This window comes from Monomorium pharaonis, chromosome 5 (assembly GCF_013373865.1).
Source record: "Monomorium pharaonis isolate MP-MQ-018 chromosome 5, ASM1337386v2, whole genome shotgun sequence".
NCBI classification, from domain to species: Eukaryota; Metazoa; Arthropoda; class Insecta; order Hymenoptera; family Formicidae; genus Monomorium; species Monomorium pharaonis.
This window is the reverse complement of record NC_050471.1, coordinates 2,002,505-2,023,545: the sequence shown is the minus strand read 5'-3', so window position 1 is coordinate 2,023,545 and position 21,041 is coordinate 2,002,505. Positions and strand designations below refer to the sequence as shown.

General features: G+C 35.8%; 1 protein-coding gene across 3 annotated transcripts in view; it reads right to left on the bottom strand.

The window, feature by feature from the left end:
- The window catches only part of LOC105834215, a 125,178-nt gene extending 105,271 nt beyond the window's left edge, over positions 1-19,907 (bottom strand). For 2 of the 3 annotated variants that reach the window (XM_012676528.3, XM_012676529.3), the window contains exon 1: positions 15,463-19,907. In XM_012676528.3, the coding sequence (XP_012531982.2) occupies positions 15,463-17,833 (2,371 nt within the window). In that variant the 5' untranslated portion in view covers positions 17,834-19,907. The remainder of the gene's footprint in view (positions 1-15,462) is intronic. The other variant, XM_036287194.1, reaches the window with a different exon arrangement.
- Between the last annotated feature and the right edge of the window lie 1,134 nt (positions 19,908-21,041).

Genomic DNA, 21,041 nt, shown 5'->3' with positions numbered 1-21,041 from the left:
CAAAAAGAGAGACAATATTTTATGTAAATTGGTTATAACATTAACATAAAATTGTTTGCTTTAACGTAGATGAGATGATGACGTTATACGCGTTATATGGGTTTGTAGAACACGGGGGCGCGAATGCTGTGAGCATGCGCCAGCTTTATAACATATAAGCAGAATATGTTGAATGGGGAAACGAGTAGAATGGAGCATTAGAGAGCTGATTTCTGCCTCATGCTTATTAGAAATGTAGTTATATTTTTCGACCGACTTATTGTATAATAGTTGTTGACTATCGTTACGATTGTCAATAAATTATCCGATTCTTGTAACTGGACAACATTCATCTTCGAAAGTGGCGCAATGGGATCGAATAAAATTCCATATTTCAAAAAAGCTTCGAAATTAGAATCAATTTCAATGCGGTTTTTTTTTTAAATAAAAGCTAAAGTAAAATTTGGAAAAATTTTGGTGAGCTAAATTTTTGTTTTACTAAATTGTAAAGAAATTATAAATCAAACATAAAAAAATTAGATTTAGAACATTTTTAACAATTTATTTAATATCTTTAATTTAACATCAGATAGATATTGAAATAAAAAATGTTTAAATTTTGATTAAGTTTGAAAATCGTATATACTGTCATCTTTTCATGAAATTTATTTGTGGAAATAATATATAATCATTTATGATTCCAATAGACGACTTTTTGAAATCCGAAGAAATTCAAGAGACACACAAGATTTTTAACATTTTAGACAATTTAATATCACTGCACCAGTCGCTAAATAGTCATATCAGACTTTAAGGAAAACATATTAAAATAATAAGATATATATTTTAAAATAATATAAATTACAAATTAACTGATATTTTTTAGATCTAATTATTATGTAGATTTTATTAAAAATTAAAAAAAGTAATTATTGTAAATGTTAATTGTTAAATGTAATTAGCTCTTTTAAAAATTAAACTTTATTTAATTTTGTTGTGCAGCGATTACGCAGTTTCCTAAGGGCTGTCTAATTGAGAGGAATATTAATAAAAATATTAACATTTATTAAAATTGTGCATTGACAATTACATAATTATGATCAAAGAGGAATCGAGTAGAAGTGAAGAATATATTGATTAATAAGCGAAGTAATTTATATTTTCTATAATCATTATAATTGTGTGACTAATTGTTTATTTATTTATGACGATGTTAAATTTACGACTACGTTTGATCTTAGTCATATATTTTATGTTACTTTGAAACACTCCTTCGTTTAATGATTTCTCATCGCCGCTGTAACGCGTGACTCAACATTTATAGCCACAGTAAATTATCGTTAACGCAGTTGTCAATTACGAATTAGCCGAGTTAATTCCTGTACAAGTCAAATTAAGTAATTCAATTTACGAGTGATTTAATCTTATGTTACTTAACTTTACATCAGAGAGAAGCACTTTATGGTTATTTGCGTCGACATTTTTGTAAGATAATGAATATAATTGTGCTCATTATGAGATGTGGAGTTAATTCATCTCGTCAGTATAAGGTTACTGAAACAGCAATCTGAATGCAAATAAAGGTATCTAATGCGGTTAATGACAGTGCGATGCACCATCAAATAGACGAATCTTGCAATAATTAATATGTAATTGATGCGCAGGATCCAGAGAGCAACGGGAATCTGTCTTTTGTATTGGTCAGATTATTACAATTTGTCTAACAGTAACCGGGGAGATCTGTGCACTTCTTTCGGCTCTCGCGTCTTTTTTTCCCGACTCGTTCCCGCGTGCTCATTCCTTGTGTCTGCCCCGTTTGCTGGCTCGATTTGCGAACAAAAGACAGACTAGGATTGCGAACAATAAGAGAATTCTAGCGCGTTTCCGTACTCTAAGATTTGGCCTCACGCTTCGCGAGTTTAATCTGTGTGTTGCTAGCACAAATTTCTTCGCGTATTGCTGATGTCATATCGACGGAAGCATCTTTGATTTGAAATTGAAAATAAACTTAGAGAGAAAAATTTCTTCAGATTTAATAAATACTTTTGGTCGACTATTCCAAAGCATATATTTTTTTGATTTTAATAAATTTTAAACAGATTTCTTTAGATTTAATAAAATTTATTAGAAACAAAGAAATATATACTTTGGAATAGTTGAACAAAACGGTTTATTAAATTTAAAGAAATCTTTCTCTTTGTGCAGTAATTCCAGATACTCCACAGATACGAAATTATCTTTAAAATTATTCGCAAATTTATTCACGCATGCTGTTTTTTATTTTGTTCTTTTTTTTTAATTGAGAAAAGTTTCTTATATCTAATTTTCTATTGATGTTTAACAAAGATTGAATTTGTGTTCCATTTGCTTGCAAATTGTAAGACAATGAAATCTTTCAATAATATTAAATACGTATCTGTAATGCACACGAGTAAAATAAAAAAAATGACATGTACGTGGCAACCGACAAAGAGACAATTACATCCGCAAGCAAATAGATAGGTGAAAACTCCTTTTCTGGCGACAAATTCAATCGATTCTTCGGCGAACTGAACAATTTAGTATTCACGACGTTATATACGTTAAAGAATTTACAAGAACAGAATAAGTAGCTTTAATTTAACAAAGCAAAATAAAATACATGCGACATATGCAACGCATTCGTAGTCTCTGCACGATATATCTTATGCTGCTACATCACCCCGCGCATAATAATACAGCATAATATATGAAGGTACCTATTTGTTTTGAATCTTAATCATACGGGATTAAAAATCTGATCGTAGTATAGATATTTTGTTGAAGTTTTCCTAAAATCATCATTGAAACTTCGGTGAACTAGTGATTTTAAATATTATTCTAATTGCTATAATAAGTTACTAATTGTTCTGCGCGCGTATAATACGTGTTAATTTTAAAAAATATCAATCTAAACGCGCTATATTTTATATACTGCGGCAGTATGGGATCATCGCGACCGTCTTAATGCAAATCAAGTTTACCGTTGAAAATAGAGTTCCACCACGCTTCGAGCACGGCGGCGGATCATTCGTAAATTACGTATTCATGATCGTGGGGGTTGAGATATCACGTTATGCAAACAATAGGTATTGGTTGCGCGAAATAAAATGCCCGTCGGTGCCTCCGACGTCGCCGTAAATATCAGTTCGCCACAGTCGGATCTGAAATTCACCTCGATACATAAAGTTTCGCTCGGATCTCCCAGTGGCGGATACATTTTACTTCTACTTTATTCTTCATCGCAAGTTTCTCACTCTCGGGAAAGCGCGTTCATATCTTTCTCACTTTCCCTCGTACGAAAGGAAAAAAAAAACACGTGATCGGAATTCCTAAGCTGTTCGTTCGACGGATCGCTCGGATTACTTTCTGTGATTATTCGTGAAAAGAAACGTTCCTTTTGGCCGCGACAGTGGGTGTAAATTCATTTTTCTAGTCACAGAGAAGTCGATAATTTAATGTGGATTTTGACCGAGTGAAATAGAAGCGCGGGCGTAAACTTTTGGAGAACTTTTACGATTTACGCGTACCTGAAAATCTCATACGGTCCGAAAAGGATAGAAAGGGATACAGTTTCAAGGGACGTGACTTATCGTAACAAGGGCATGATTCTCGAGTTTCCGGATTGCTCCTACTTCCGCCCATTGCGACTCTTTTGTCGCTTCATGTGATTCTGCAGCATGCAGTGCAGGCATTCCGCCTATGCACGTTGAATCGATATGTAGATATATCACTCTCATCAGATATAATATCTCTCTAATGCTGATATCACTTGAAAGCTTATAATGAATTAAGCTTTATATATTATTTATATAATAAGGACATTACCGCATTATACACGATTGCATAATGTATAAGTATATGAGCGATGTTCCAATTTATTAATTAGATAATTATTGTATTAATTGAAATTATTAGAGCTAGGGTGTAACGCATTACTTGTAACATCATTACATTTTTACAATAATTAGTCAGAAAGTCAAGGTTGCGTTCATTAAATGTAATTAAATTTTATTTATACATTTTTATATTCTATAACACATTTTAAATATTGAAAAATATTTTGTAATTAACATTTTAGTCTGCATTGCTACTAAAAGCTTTGATATATAATAAATGCACGGAGAAAATTTTATACTAAAAATTACTATGGTGAACAGTAAGAACGGACAAGGAAGGTATTATGAAAATTTTTACTACACGGAAAGAATTTTCTCTTAAAAATTATCCTTAAAATTGTAATTGTGAAATAATGTGACTTTGAAGAATTTTACTATGGTTTTAACAAAATTTACTAAAGTTTTAATACAATTTGGCAAACATTTAGTAAATTTTATTATACTTTTAATAAAATCTAATAAAATTTGGCAAAATTTTATTAAATTTTGTTAAAAGCATAGTAAAATTCTTCGAAGTTCTCTCACAATTACCGCAATTTTAATGGTAATTTTTAAGAGAAAATTCTCTCCGTGTACGTTTTCAAATTGCCGTAGTATTTACACTACTTGGTAAAATTCCTTGTTACTATCGTATATTATATCGGTTACTACTGTATATTAGTAAATACTATAGTATTTTTTAATATAAAATATCCATGATATAACGTGGACTGAATAATTTATTTATATAGTAAATTTTATTAATATATATAATTTATTATTGATATATACATATTATATTATAATTATCTTTTCCGTAAATAATGTCAGTTTGTTAAAAAACTTTAACATGATTGATCAAAAGCGCTCTTTGTGTCTGCAACACGCAATATCTGCTATATATAGATGTGCGGATATTACTTCCTTTAAACTACTGGTAAACTATACCACTATTAATATCACTTCTGCTTTGTGAGCACAGTGAATTGTAATACCCAATATTCGCGTGCCTATCATTGTGACTCTGCATTGTTTTGGTATATTGCTAATAAAAGCTTCGCAACTTTGATAAGGTGTAACGTGCCCGCGTTTATGGTTTGTCGCGTGGACCAACGTCTCTTTTCGAAGCGACATACTATGCGCTGCAGTTTCCGAAGTTCCATTATCCCGCAATCTCGTACCACCTTTGAGTTCCGCAGTTACTCGTACACGTACAGCAACGTTTATGGCTCACTGAATTTTGCGGATACCGCGATCAGGAAACTGTTTCCAATATTTCAAAATTCTGTTTGACGACTGAGAATCTTCAAACGGTTATTATAAAAATGTAAAAATAAGATACAAACAGTGGAAAAGGATATACGTCATTTTTAATACCAGCCATTTAATATTATCGAAGGATATTATTTTACTGAAAAATAAAAATCAAATGTATAATGTAGCTATATTAATATGCGCTCAATGATACTTATGCGATCCGTGAATCCGTTTGTTAACTCTCTACGCGCAACAATGTTCTATACATATACAATATAATTTTAGAAAATATACGAAATATTTCGCGTTTGCAGTTTTCTGATAAAATATGCAGTGCGGTGGTGTACGGGAATATATTTTGTGTTCGTGGTACATATGTAACACGGTGTCAGGAACATTGTAAGTGCTTGGTTTACAGCTTGAATTTCAACATCTATGCAACGCTTACTGTCGGATTCGTGTACCTCCAATTTATCCAAAGGGATGGATGTCGTATTACGTAATCGGGATAATGCATCGCGTCGAGATTGATCTGGTTCCACAATCCCCCCATATCAATTCGAATTTCCTCGGGAATCTCAGTTTTAACTTTGGCAAATATTTGTTATGACGATACACCTGGATAGAATTGGAATTGCATTTGCACATTCGGACCACTAAGAAAGATCGTCACGAAATTCTAACGTTTTTTATAGAAATATTTCAACTCGGCGTTATGTAGCAGCTACGTTTTAGCCCGTCGTTGTTAATAACTTTGTATTCTATGAGAATATTATTTCGTAAAATAACGTAAGTTTATAATTTCGCATTTATTTAGTCGTTATTCTGCTCCAAGAGCTTCTTCGTAGATACTGAGCTACTTTCCTGCTGCTATTACTGGCCACTCTTCCGAGTATCTGATATTTCCGCGAAACGTTGCCGCTTACGCAGGTGGGGCGAGAATACAAAATCCAGGGCACTTTAATTACATTTACAACGGCATAAATTATAATTTTGTTTTCTCTTTCTCTTTCTCTCGCAATACGAAAATTAAATCGCCTATCAAACGTCCGATTTCAGAATGACAAAAACGAACGAACAAGCGCGTCACGTCACATTTTTTATCACTGAATAATTACTGTACGCTCGAGAGCGTGATCGAAAGCGTAAATAAAACGTTGCACATACCCCGATTTTTGTTATTCAAGAGCGGCATTCATCGTCGAGTTGCATCGATGCAATTCATTACAGCGATGCGTGCGCGCCATCCATCGCTAACGAATAAATTCCCGAAGGAAGAGCGTATGTTGAAGCATAATTCTTTCACGGCTTTTTTAAGCGGGACTCTAGCGCTAACAATACCGCGTGTGACGGCAGCAAGAAAATGAATCAATAACTCCCATCGTCATGCGACGTCCTCGATTTCACAGTTGAACTTGTCTCGTGCGTATTGAAATGCATTGCGAGACTCATGTAAGCGTGATCAAGAAATTCGCGTTTCGACTTTAAGTCATTAAAACTAGCAAATGGCTTATCCGAGATTTTGATGTTTGCTCCTTTTTGGGACAAATTTTTTTCAAAAATCTTGATTTATTCCGTGCAAATAACTATAAACACATTTTTTAACGTTAAATTTCTTACATTTTTGTGTACTTTTCAAGTTTATGTATTTTTTTCTGTCAATAGTACAGTATATTTTTACTAATAAAATAAAATGTTAAGTTTTTACGTATATATATATATATGTATATATATATATAAATAATTTAATATCTAATATATTACTCATTGAATGAACATTCTGCGAATCGGAGTGCAGAATAGAGACAATAAATTATCTTTTTGAAATATTGTTTTTTTCTTCTTAATTGGTTCTGGAATTGCTTCTTCTGGAATGTGTTAATTAATATAAAGAAAGAGATACGTGCAGATATTTTGAAACGGTATATTTATTTAGTAACTGTGCAAGATTTATGCGATATTCAACGATAATTGCGAGCGTGGTGTTGCGGAAAGTAACGATGCAAATGATCGCTTGCATTAATTGTCACGTGTGAATGCTCGCAGTGTAATGGAACCTCTCATTTGACATGGTTTACAGCGTGATCTATATATTTGATAATTTAACAAGCAGACACGCGAATATCTTCCACGTTGTTTTTCTCATCGTTATTTTCTCCCGTCGTAGATTCTATTGACTTTATTTGAATGGCAGACGTCTGTTTACAAATTCCTTTTTTTTCTCGAATGTAGTTTAATATCTCGCGAATATGATAGTAATTGTGGGAACATTTGTCCTCGTTCTGTCTTATTTCGTTATAGTGAATCGTCCATTCGGGTCGGACGCGCATTAAATTTCGGCACGAGAAACCAATATCGTGTAACAGCTCCACGTTGGGGCATTTCAATTTTTCACGATGCATCTATATAACCCAGTGTATCCAAATCGATGTTCAACCAGAAAAAAAATTTCGCGGCTTTTACACAGCGGACGATATTTTTTCCTTAATTTCCTATGGAAATGGAGTAATCTTCTAAAGAAATACTTTTTCAACGAAAATTAATAACACAAAGAATTCTTTATTTTTCTCTCTTCTGACTTTTATTTTATTTTAAATAAATATATAAAATCGGAGAAAAAAATGACAATTAAACTTTTACTTTTTAAACTTTTCCATTTTCTAAAATTGTCTTCATAAAAGATTAATGGTCTTCATAAAAGACTATTTTAAAAAATATAAAAGTTTGAATCATTTTCTAATAACATCAGATGAAGCTGTACAGCTAGGATTAAGAAAGTTATAAGCAATAAAAATGTTTTATTAGTTGGAACAGATTTTTATTGGTTTCTTTATGGTTTATTTATTATCTCTTGAGGCTGGAAAGTTATTGTATGTACATTTTATTATACATTTGACATGATCAATATATAAATGTTTACGTTCTAGTAGTGTTGCAAATAACGGAGAGGAGGTTGAGAAAGGCGACAGTTTGGCGCAACAGTGTTTGTATTTTGGTTTAGAAAGTAACTTTTTGGAAAGCGCAACGGAAACGCGATTCTTTATGTATGTTCCTTTTAAAAACGCAATGCAAAGCGCCGAGAAAGTTCGGCGAGATGGTAATGCAATTTCATGATTCTTAATGGAACTTTAGCATCAGGCGTAATTGAACTTTGATACAACCAGGCTTAGACAACTTCCCGCCAATGGATCTCACTGAAACTTTGTCGCCTCCATTATTAAAGGGTCGGCTACAATCGAGGACTGGGAAACTCATTACGTTGTTCTCATCGCATGAACAGTCTCCTCGATGCAATGTCTCGTCACGGAGAAATTCCAACAAATTTCTATATTGAAAATGAAACGGAAAATAATGCGAGATTCATAATAATAAAGGATTAACAAGAAAGTTATTTTGCAGTGTCAGTCTTAGAATGTTTGGAATTGAGAATTTTTGTCTTTAAATCTTACAATAATGTTTATTATGCTTGCGCAATATAGCAAGTGTTAATCCAGTAAATGCCATTATGTCTCATCATTGCGCTTTTGTGTAACAAACACCATGCGGTGTGCTTGCACTTGCGGTGTGATGCACAGGAATACTTTAGTAGCTTAATTGATCAAAGGGCGTCAGTTAACTGTGGAGGTACTTGTTAACTATTCCTTACCCTGTGGGAAGCTCTTTGACGTAGACCCGTTGTAAGCATACGAAATAAAATGACAAATTTTTCTAATTTCGTTTTAATTTGCATTAGCATTACAATTATTATATCGTGGAGACTGATAGAGGTTGTGACAGAGGCGTTTAAAATTGATCTCCAATCTGGCAGTGTTCCCGGGCATCGACGCATGTACATTTTTTTTTATTATATAAATCACGCGTTAAATAATTATACATATATCGGAACGTAAAGAGAACATGATTTATTATGAACAATCTGTGAGCCAATTGTCTATTTGCCATCGTCAAACTTGACGTTTCGTATCTAGCAACAAGTTCGTTCAGGCACTTGCTATATCGCACACGTAGCTTCGAGCCGTTTTGAACCAAGTCCAACAGTGCACGAAATATACTTTTTTGTCGCCTCGTATGAAACAATATCGTATTTTCGCACTCGCGTTAAATGGAATTTTACAAGTTCAATCGACATCAGTAACGAGAAAATAAAGCTCAGCCGTCAGATAAAAATGTACGTCAGTGAACTTAGCATCCCCACCACTAAAAAAAATGTTTGGACATAACGTATAATTTTTTGTTAATTATCTGCTAATTTTCTGCTCTAGTCCCGATTTGTTTGTCCTTACACGTTTGCAGAAAAGAACACAAAAAATCGGGGTGCTAAGTTCACGTGACGCTAGCACCTCCATTAATAAAAAAAGCATAAACAAAAAAACGAATATACCAGAATTTTTTGCTTATTTCCTGCTTTAAGAGAGAGATTTTACTATACTTCTAACAAAATTTACTAAAACTTAGCCAAATTTTCTTAAAATTTTACTAAACTTTACTAAATTTTTGTAAATTTTATTAAAAGTATGGTAAAATTTTCCAAGGTTTACGTTGTCTCACAATTACCACGATTTTCAGGGTAATTTTTAAGAGAAAATTCTCTCCGTGTACAATTTTTAAATTTTTAACTTGCAAAATAATTTTAAAAAGGCCTTCAAATTCACAAAAATACAAGAGCAAAGTAAAAATTACTTGCTGCATCGACTATGGTATTAAAATGATCACCTATTTATCTGCTCTTAAAATATCCAGGTCCCGAATTTTTAACTTGTGCAAAAAATTCGGAATTAGGGCAGAAAATCAGCAGATAATTAATAGAAAATTGTGCAATATATCCGAACTTTTTTTAGTAGTGGGAGTGCTAGGTTTACTGACGTCGAAAATGTTATATTTGTATAATGTACTTTATTGGAATTATTTCATTTCGATGAGTCATTTAGCGGGAGACCTGTGGATGACGTTTATTGGGCATTTTTATATACATATGTATAATTTGGTATTTGAACCTTTTATTCCAAAATGTGTAAATGCTACTAACAGCAATGTACACTATTAAATTCGTAGTGTCGAATTATAATATATCGTGATGAATTTGAGTTTTTAATTATTTCTCGCTATTGTTCCTATTTAATAATATTCCATTAATTTAGTTAAAACAATGAAATTGAATAATTTAACTCGAGAAATGTTAAATTTGATTTAAATTTAATTTAGTTTATTTATTAAATGCATACGTTAATATAAACGTTACTTACTTTAAAACTAAATAATTTAGCTGACTAAAGAGTTACTTCAATAAAATTGTTTTTTTTAATTACATATTTTGTGTCAAAATAATGATTTTTGATACATACATAAAAATTAAAAATAATAATATGTTATGTAACTCAAGGATTAGTCTAAATTTGCTAAAAAATCTTGTTTTATTTCATGAATTTTTTACTTATATATCTGCCAAAAAGTGGACAGGTTATTATTTATTTACAACATATTTGTTATAATTGTAGTGATCACGATTGAAAGTGTAAATGCCAAGTGTATTTAAATTTCAAATTTCATCTGAAACATTCGATCTCTGAATTTGTGCATTTCTTTAATGTTGTTAATTTATTGAATTATTAAAGAATTTTTTACTGTAGAACTCATTTTTATTTCTCATTATTTTAAATTATTATTATGTTATTATTATTTTTATGTTTACATATCTAAATCGTTCTAACCCAATAGTTATCCAATAAGGTGTAAACGAATGATTCTCGATTCAAAGCGACGATAGTTGGAAACCGAAAATGTAATCTAATGAAAAATTCAGGCTGATGGTACAGATGAATTGTGGAAATTGTGGAGGTGAAAGTAAAAAGATTTGCAGCAACGTTGCAACTGCGATTACATTTTCACGATAGAGCAACGGCGCAGCACTAATCCTTTTTGAAACCCTGTCACAAGAGTTGAATATAGACCAGTACTTTTCGATACACACGCGCAAATTTGCATGCCATCCTGCCGCCGAAAATTATACGGGTTCGCTCATTCTTTTTTCTTTTCATTCTTTTTACAATTAACTCTTCGCGGATTCTTTTTGACTATTATTCTCGATTTACATGCAGCGCGTACAGATTACGAGTTGTCGAAAACGTCGGTTGCTTTCATTTTACGAGTCATTGACGTGAGTAATTTTCGATGTTCACGCACTCACGAGAGCCATTGAGAGTGCGAGTTAAATTCCTGCATAATGAGGGCCATTTTCGAATGCGGTTATCAGAGCAGCTATGCCGATGGAAATTTATCACAGTCAATTTGTTGTCAAAAAAAATTATATCTACTAATATCTTAATAAAATAAAGAAAAGTTATCAATTTTGACATATTACTTTGATTTTTGATAATATTTCTTAAAAGCTGAAAATAAAACTTTAAGAATATAAATGTAAACTAGAAAATGTCTTCTATCAGATAACAGCAATTTTTATAATATTGTTTTAGATTTTTTAGTAATAATTAATATTTTCGCAGTATTAATAAACATTTAATTAATATATTGATCAAATGTTTTAAAAAATATTAAACATCAAGATCCTTTTCGGCCGAAAATACCACTTTTTATTTCTTGTGTTACACTGAGAAAAAAATATTATTGATTTGACAAAATTTTTCAACTAAATTAAAATTTTGTCAGTTCAAGAATTAATGCATTTGGCTTAAATACACAAATATCAATTCAAGTATTTATATAGTTAATTAAAATATATAAATACTTAAATGAACAAAATTTAATTTAGTTGGAAAATTTAGTCAAATTAACATTTTTTTCTTAGTGTATATATAAAAAGAAATGTACATCAATCTAATATAATATTACTAAGTGCACACGTCGTCTAAAAGAGACAGTCTCCCAAACTATTATTGATTATTGCGCTAATCAATGTCACCATATGTTCCGGTAGTAGAATGACGCACATGAGGGAGTTTCTAGGTTCGAACCCTGCAGATAGACCATGCAGGGTCGTAGACCATGCCAATGTCCATTTTGTAATTCTTTATGACAATACTGTTGTATTACATGTAATATCTGCTCAACAACAGTATAATGATTGACAGTATATTAAACTTTTGTTAGAAGATGCAGAAGGTCTATTGGCCGGGATGATATATTTCTCACAATAAATTTTTTAACAGTTTTTTTAAGAAGCTGGTCCATCATTATTAAATTTGACGATCAAATTAATTTGCGATATTATTTCCAGGTTTGTTTGTTTCAATTTATTAATATACTTTTTTGCAAAAAATTTAGATTGATAAATAATTACTAGAGCAGATTGCGATCGTGCTCACGCGCGTGCACGATGAGAAACCCTCGCGTTCGATCGCTATCGTCTCTCGGATCTTCACGGAGCATTTCCAGAAATGGGCGTACGTGACTTCCGGTGTGGTGCGTTTGTTCCGCTGCCTGTAAATTTCTCGTTCGGGAATTTCCATTTCTTGCAACGCTTACTTCTCGCAAGGGTTACGTGCGTGCCAACTTCCTCTCTGCCCGCGTTCGTCTGCGCGCGAACTGCCCTATGACGTCCGGAAAGAAGAATGGGGGGATTCTGTCTTGAATTAACGATCGCCGGTTTTGTTTTTACCTTTTTTTAAAATTTATGTATGCAAATGCCCGGAGATTGCGGTGATTATTTAGTCAACACGTCAAAATTTCTGTCAGCAACGATTTCGTGAAAGAGAAAAGGGTTATATTTAATTAATTACGCAATTTATATCAATTGCATTTCAGAATATTATTGGTTTATTAACGTATTGAATTTGTTGAACTATACCTAGTGTTAATGTATAAAATTGTTTTGTTGTTATTAATTTATATTATACGATAACTCATTCTCTTTATATGTTCTCTTTCAATATGTTAATTAGCAGAGTTCAATTATATGCAGTAATTATGTCATGCTATATTAGGATTTCTGAATTAAAACGTATATTTTTATTATTATTGAAACGAAGGATCAATATGTGAAAAATATTGGAAAGTGCAAATTTGCAATTTTTATATAATTGTACCGACAGAATATTTTTCTTTTATATTATAAGGATTTCGATATTATCACGGTAGCATAACTGATAACGCTGAGGCTTATCAAACGGCCGAAGCTAGCGAAGGTTTGCAATGAACAAAATAATAATTGTGTGAGAACTTTGCATATAAAACGATCTTCCAATAAAAGATAAATAAATTGCATCTCTTGTAGGCGAGCGTAAATTGAAATATTTATCTCGTGGGAAAACATGGCTGGCGGAGTGACTGCACCGTATTTAGATTGAAATTCAAAGCGGCCTGCAGGTCAAAAGATCACACTCACGTCTTATTTTTTCGTTGTAATAACAGGGTAACCTCGCGAAAGAGGTGAACGGGTCGGAGTGTGCGGGAGATTTCTTCGTGATTTTCACAAACCCCGAGGGAAGGGCTCGCCCAAGCCTTTAAGCCAAAAGTCTCGAAGTTTACGTAAGGCTTCTGAGAATTGACAATGCTCGAGAGGAGTTTCCGAGGACTTTCGAAGGTCTGCCCAGTATTTTTCGGTCGGATTTCTATCCGATGGCCTGGAGCTGGGCACAGAGGTCGTGCTTTATAATTCAGAAAAGTTAAAGGTTTTAATGATGGATAAATCTGTGACATTTAGATTATGTAAAATTTAAAGCTCCTTTTTTTCGCTGATCGAATTGACATTATTGAGATGCATCGTGCTGAAGTTATTTCCAGCGTTTTTTTTTTAGCTTTAGGTATTCAGCTGAACATTTTTTACTGCCGATACATGAGAATTTACGAAAAATATAATTACGATGTGAAGAATTTGTTTGTTAATGTTTGCTCTTTGTTTTAATATTACATTCGCAATTTTATCGTAAGATCGGTACCTGCTATATTCAGGTAAATTTAATTATCCTACACGAGAGAAGCAGAGATCTCTTCAAAGTTTGAAGGGTCGATAGAACGGATATTGAAAGACCAGAGGCGAACGGTTGGAAATCGTAAGAAAATGCATTGAAAGTGAAAATATAGTTTTCCACTGCATGGAATCACTTTGTGAAAAGGGGGGAAATTAAACTGTCACAAGTCCGAAAGTCTAGATATTCTGTCAAATCAAATAGAAAAAAAAATGTATATAAATTTTTAATTAATATAAAATGTGTTTACGCTCGCGCGAGGTGTTTTTTAACATAAATTTTATCGCACAAAATAATATCATACATATTTTACATTTTTACACGATAAATAAGCATTATTCCAAAAGTTTGATAATGTGCAATTTAGCTTGATGAGAAAACTTTGATGTTCGGATATTAAATATTATTTAAACACAACGAAATATGAGAGGCGTCACATAAATATGAGAAAATACAATAAACGAGTGTACTTTTTGTATTCACTGCAGAACTTTTTATCAGCTAGTATCAGTAAAAGGCACAAGAGCGCAATATCGGACGTGCCACTCTGCGGAGAGGTAGTTATGTATATTGTAGGCAACGTAAATTAAAGTTCTCAACCGTCGCTAGTAATTACTATTTTGTCCGGGTTTCGGTATTTTCCAAGTTGCGTTTATCTGAGGCGTTTCTTTACTCCTATACATCTCTCTATCTCTTCCTATACCTTTATACTTTTAAATAGAAATATATGTTATGTGAAATTTTCTACATTTAAATATTATACATATTATCGGAAATAGTATTTTTAATTTTCTAGCAAGATAAAATTTGAAAAAATGCTACGTTTTGCATTTTTTCTCAAAAATACAGAAAAATATGATTGTGATAATAACCATTAATTTTATTTTTATTTATGGTTGATAAATTATCTATTTGTTTGAGATTTTAAATATGAAAGATATTTTAAAAGCATTGACATAGAAAATAATAAAAGTAACATTTTTTTTTAATCGGAAAAATACGACAAGAAAAACACGGTTTTTTTTCTAAAATTTCTGAGAATTTCCGGACTGTTTAGTAGAATCAAGATTAATGTAATCAATAAATTTTAATATAATGGAAAAACTAACAATTGTATAAAATTATTGAAAATTAGTATAGATTATTATTATACAGAATTTGTTACATTTGTATTAATGTGATTATTTAACTGAGTTTTATGGTATAATGATCGTTATATAGAATTTATTGCATTTATACATTTATATTGATATGATTATTAAATGGAGCCGTTAGTTACCGATTAATACAATTAGGACATCATTACCAATCACAATAACTAGAAAATTGCGACAATTGACATGAGTTATTTTGAGATTATTATCTATAATTATCAATTATATGTAAAAATTTCCTGCATTATATCTTACCTTGAGGACTTTTGTCTTTTTTCCTGCGGTGATGCTTCTTCTTTTGTATTTCCTCGACATAATTCGAAGACGAAGAATCATCATGACCCAGAGACTCGTGACTTTCATCCGCCGGTTTCTCTTCTTGCTTCCTCTTCAGCAGTTCGTAAACTCTTTTGAAGTAATCCTTGGTGATGTCCTCGTTCGATTTATTCGCTAGAGAAATTTTGCCGTTCAGATAGCCGAAATTGCTGTCAGAACCGTCGTCGCCGTTTATTCTCGAATCAGAGTCGTTCGCGCGTTCCTCTTCAAGATCTTCGCTTCCGTCGACGATCTTGAAAGTGTCGCTTTTCTTCACGTTCGAGCGTGCATATAACTCCCGATAGTCCTTGAAGGAGCTCTTCGACGGAATTGAGTTGTACCCGAAATCCGGTGAATTGACATTCAACGCGGACACGCTGCCAATGTCCTTGCCGCGATTTTTCACTTGAATTTTGGCGATGATTGGCGATTGGCATCCATTCGTGTTTTTCTGTCCGACGAGCAAATAATTCTCCTGCAAACTGGTGCTGGGTCTGCTGTTATTTGTCGGCGAAGCCTCGTTCTCGAGAAGTTTTGCGGTAACTTCCTTTCTCGTTAACATTTCTTCGTCTTCTTGACGATTCTTTTCACTTCGATCGTAAAACGGATCCACGCAGTTTCGTAAGTTTTGGCAGACTTTGCAGTTGCGCGAGCCGCAGAGATCTCGTTGTAGGTCCTTCCATCTCGGTTTACTCATGAAGTCCTCTTCAGGCACTTCTCTACCCGATTCCCGACGAAGTCTCTCGCTCCTTTTCCGCTCTTTGTATTCTCGCCAGGACTCCTCCACGTTCTCCTGACTCCTTATATGTCTCAGGGGATTTGCGAGATCTTTGACGCTGTTCCCGTTGGCCGCCGCCATCGCCATTTGTCCGAGCAAAACGTCGCTCTTGGTTTTTCGGTAAACCTTCCTTCTATCCAAACTAGACGACTCTCTCCTCAGCTGCGGTTTCGATCGATTATCCAGTTCTGAGGTTTGGACTAAAGCTTCGCTCCTCGATCGCCGATAGTTACGCGATTTCCTTTGAACCTGAAACTCCTCCGCGGATTCTCTGCAGTTTGTTAGCCTCTCCTTCTCCGATTGTCTGTTGGACTTTAGTTTCTCCCGCTCGATCACTTCGGGATTGAATCGCAAAATACTCGTCTCGCTGCGCACCTTTCGCGTCCTGTAGTTCTTCTGATTTTCCTCGTGGCTGTAGTCCGAGTATCTTTTTCTGATCCCGGACTTTTCGATCTCGGCATCCGGAACGCCAGGGCGAACGGTCAATCTCGAACGCGCCTGTTCCATATTCATTCGCCGCTGTATCTTCTCGCGTAGGTACGCTCTGGTTCTCGCCAGCTCCTCCTCCTTCGTGTCATCCTTTATCCTGCGAATGACTCCGTTCTCCTCGTTTGGCCTGGCGCTCTCCTTCGCCGAGTTCTCCGTCGGAATTAAGGCGCTTCGGGTTCGTAGGTACGACCTCGCCCTTTTGTTCTCCTCGTTCGAATTCTTGGTCTCTTCAGAATTGTTGACCGTATTGTTCCTCTTCGAGTCACAACCACCGAGATTCCTCTCGGTCGGTCCGACAGTCTCGCCTCCGCTGCATTCTTCCTCACGAACCAAGCTCAGCAGAGACTCGCTCTGACTTCTCAGATACGCTTTGACCTTTCTGCATCTGTCCTTGGCGATCTCGTCCGCGGTTCTCCCGATCGTATTACGTGATGTACACAGATCGTTCATGATTTGCTGTCGTAGATAATCCCCGACGGAGTACCTCTTGAATTCCGTCGCTGCTTCCTCGACATTTCTCTCGAGCTTTGCCTTCATTGTCGGATCTTCCACGGTGGACGAGTGTCTCTTTCTGCTCCGTCCCTCTTTGTTGATACTGATGTCGCTACGGGATTTTCGTGGCGCGAAGTTGCATGTGCCAAACTTGCTGCTGAAGCCGTCGATATTGCGATTGCTCTGGAACGGCGTCACAACGAAGGACGAAGCGGTGGACGACGTCGACGGGGACGACGTCTGTTCCTTGCTCCTCGAGCTGGCCCTAGACTCGTCGACGGGGAATTGCTCGTGAATCTTCAGGCCCTCCTTGAACGAACCTCTCGCTCGCTGCGCCGTTCGGCCGGTGGTCTCTACTAGTAATCGGCCGTCCTTGTCCAACAGCTGGATGACGGGGAGCGCGTCGGCGGACGTCGTCAATTCCCACTCCCAGTGCAGCGGTTTCTGCAGCTTCAGCCGGATGATCGGCTCCGCGGACTCGGCGAGCTCCGTGGAATCTGGACCGACCGGACTGGAAGTCGTCGCGCTGACGGTCGGATGGGCGTTCTTCATGGTCCCGGTTCGCTCGCTCGTTCTCGCTTGAATAATCTGCCGGAAAAACCGCTCGCTTGCTCGCCCAACGATTAATTTCTCGTCCCGAACGTGGACTTCTTAACGGGTCCTGTTTTGCCTCGATGAATTTTATTCCAGTCGAGAAAGATCGTTATTTCGTTTGCTCGATGGATTTTTGTTCTCAGCATGAAACGATTTAGAAAATAATAATAATTGTTATTATTTTTAAATAACACGAAACTTCTCAACTCGTCACATACATATATTGCATAACGAATTGCTTTATATCGCGAAGTAATTTTATGTGTATCACACTATTGATAACAGTAGAAGATAGTAGCAAATAAAAAGCAAGTGGATATCGCACTTTGCACGATTGTGTGTCCCGACAGTTTCCCCGATTTCTCTGTGTTCAGCGGTCATTCGCACAGCGATAAGCTTCGAGTTGAAACTGCAGTCCCGTTTTCCGCGCGACCGCGCGAACAGCAGCCGCGCGCGAATCACATGATCGACGACGACGATCAGGACGGCGCGGGTTACCGGTTCGTCTTCGTGCTTGCTTTTGCGATCCAAGTTCGCGCGTTACATGGCGTGTTACGTAAGGCGACCTCGCGCAGCGGCTTGGCAGCCTGTCAAATTCGCGACGGACGGCGGCGGCGGGGAACTCGAGTCAACTTTCTTTCTTCGCAGTTTGCACCCGAGATGACGGCGGCTAAGAAAAGGGGAGAAGAAGAGAGAGAGAGAGAGAGATGCGCACAGACACACAGTTTCGCGTCACGTCTCACGTTGCCAGCCGATTCGTAGAAGATCCATCTTCCAGCATACCTCGGCTCGTAATTCGCGAGAGCAGCCTGCACTCGCGAGACGACACCACACGTGCTCGCTGGCGTTAACTCATACGATGGTGGGTTTATGTGCATCTGTGTCGCAACGGGCGCGATGTTAAATACGTCTTGGCAAGTGTGATTCTTGATCGGAGCGCAGCAAAATCTTCTCGCCGATAATACGACAATAGTTTCAGCTTTTTTTCCCCCCTTTCCTCCGAGTGACGAAACGCACACTGGACGTGAAGCGTGTTTCGCGTAATCGAACACGTCAGCTAACCGACAACACCGCGATCAGCGAAAATTGCAGAGCCAATTTTTCAACACCTGCCAGCACTGGAAATGCACACGCGTATGCACTTTTGAGAAACGTCAGGTATAAAGGATTCAGGAGGGCGAAAAATGCCTTTAATCGAGCGCGTTTAATTGCACGCGAGTACCTTTTTTTTTTTGCAGCTCGCTCACCGGATTTCGGTTTGTCCGCGCGCGCGCGCGCGATCGATTACGGTCGTTGCTTCCACCCGCGCGCGCGGAGATGGGCGTTTTCGATCGCGTAATATCGATAGATCCCGTCGCGCGGACTCGAGCGGCGGGCAGCCGCGGACCTCACTGAGAAATCGAGCGAGCGAGGAGCGGATGCTCCGGAGCCGTGCGGCGCGGCACTACTTGTAAACGCGCCCGCCCGATGTGGCGTCATACCGATCCGAAAATAAATTCCCGCGGGATCCGTCGGGTAGGGTGCAGGAATTCCGGCACGTGGGACGTGTCACGAATATCAGCGGAGAGAGAGAGAGAGAGAGAGAGAGAGAGAGAGAGAGACTCCGCCCGTGTTGTTTTCATCGCTTGCGCGCACAGGTGCGCGCACACGAGCGTTTAGAAGTGCGTGGGCGTTTTGAGCGATTGGCAAGCGCGTACATCTAGTTCTAAGGCATGTAGAGGGATTAAAGTTGCTCAGAAAAAACGTAATTTGCGAAAGATCTCAAAAACTGTGTTATTTAAGAATGTGGCTCTAAAATGCCAGCTAAGAATTTATGGAAATTGAACAACTACAAGCTTTTCAATTTTATTCCCTTTTTTTTATAAATAAATGAGAGTAGGCCAAAAATGAACATTAATTTAGGTGTGAAAAAAAATGTATTCTTAATTTTATTAATCAAATCGACAGGACGTTTCGGTTTACTTAGTCTTTATCAGCTGTCTTAGCAATATATTTAAATCATCTAATTTTAAAATTATTTCTTTTCTTTAATTAAAAAAATTTTGATTGTGAATATTCGAATTTTAGTTTAAAATTAGCTGCAAAGGAAAAAAACGAATTGACAAATTTGATCGATGAAAATGATTCTATTTTGCTGCAGTTTTAGGTGAATAATTTTTAGAGAGAATTGTGTTTAAATTTTACAGAGATATTTAAACATTTTGTAGAATTAAAAAATTTTTGGTAATACTTGGAAATATGACATATATATACATTATTCTTTAAGGCTTACTCGCACAGATTTGGACATGTTATTAATTCCTGAAGATAATTTTAGAAATTCAATATTTTACTTTATTATTTTACGAAGATAAAAATATTTTTATCTAAAATCATTTTTGTATAACCGTATAAATAAATTGAAAATGAATTGAATAACTTTAGAATTTCAATCATCTTTTTGGGAATCTGTGAGTTAACATTGTAAACATGTTGCTGAAGGGTAGTAGGTGTCAGTTTAATTTGAAATTTACAAGTTTAGAAACTATATTTACTCAAAGTTTAAATTCCATTTTGAATAATATTGCGATGAATAATACAAAATCTTAGATGTCTCAGTACTTCTTTCGTTTATTCTATTTATAAACTTTAATCATTCTCCAATAAGTTTTGTTTCGCATCAAGAGAACTTGAAAGATCATAATTGATGAATGATATATGATGTTATTGTAAGTAAATGAGTTTTCGCGATGCGAATGAAGAAACTTCATTCTTCGTGCAAAAGTTCGAATCAACTTCGATCGAGGTTGAAAATTCACAAGAATTTACAAGTCAAAGGAAGATCTTATTTCGAGACACCCTGTATACGCATTTGCTGCCAAACGCGGGTCGATCAAGACGGTGAGATGGCGGCCAACAGCTGCGATCGATGCATCTCAAGGATGGATCAATGCCCCGAGAGAAATTTGTTTACGATCAATCGTGAGCAGGGTCGACGAACATAGGTGCACACGCGCATCACAAGTGGATTAAGCTGTGCCAGTGATTTAATACGCGCTCTTTACCTCTATCTCTCTTTTTTTTTTTACACACATCAAAACCAGCGACTATAGCTATCATGAAATTGGACGTCGCGGCAGAAATCGCCCCCGAGAGAAAGTTCGCGCTCTGTCTCTCGCACCAGTTA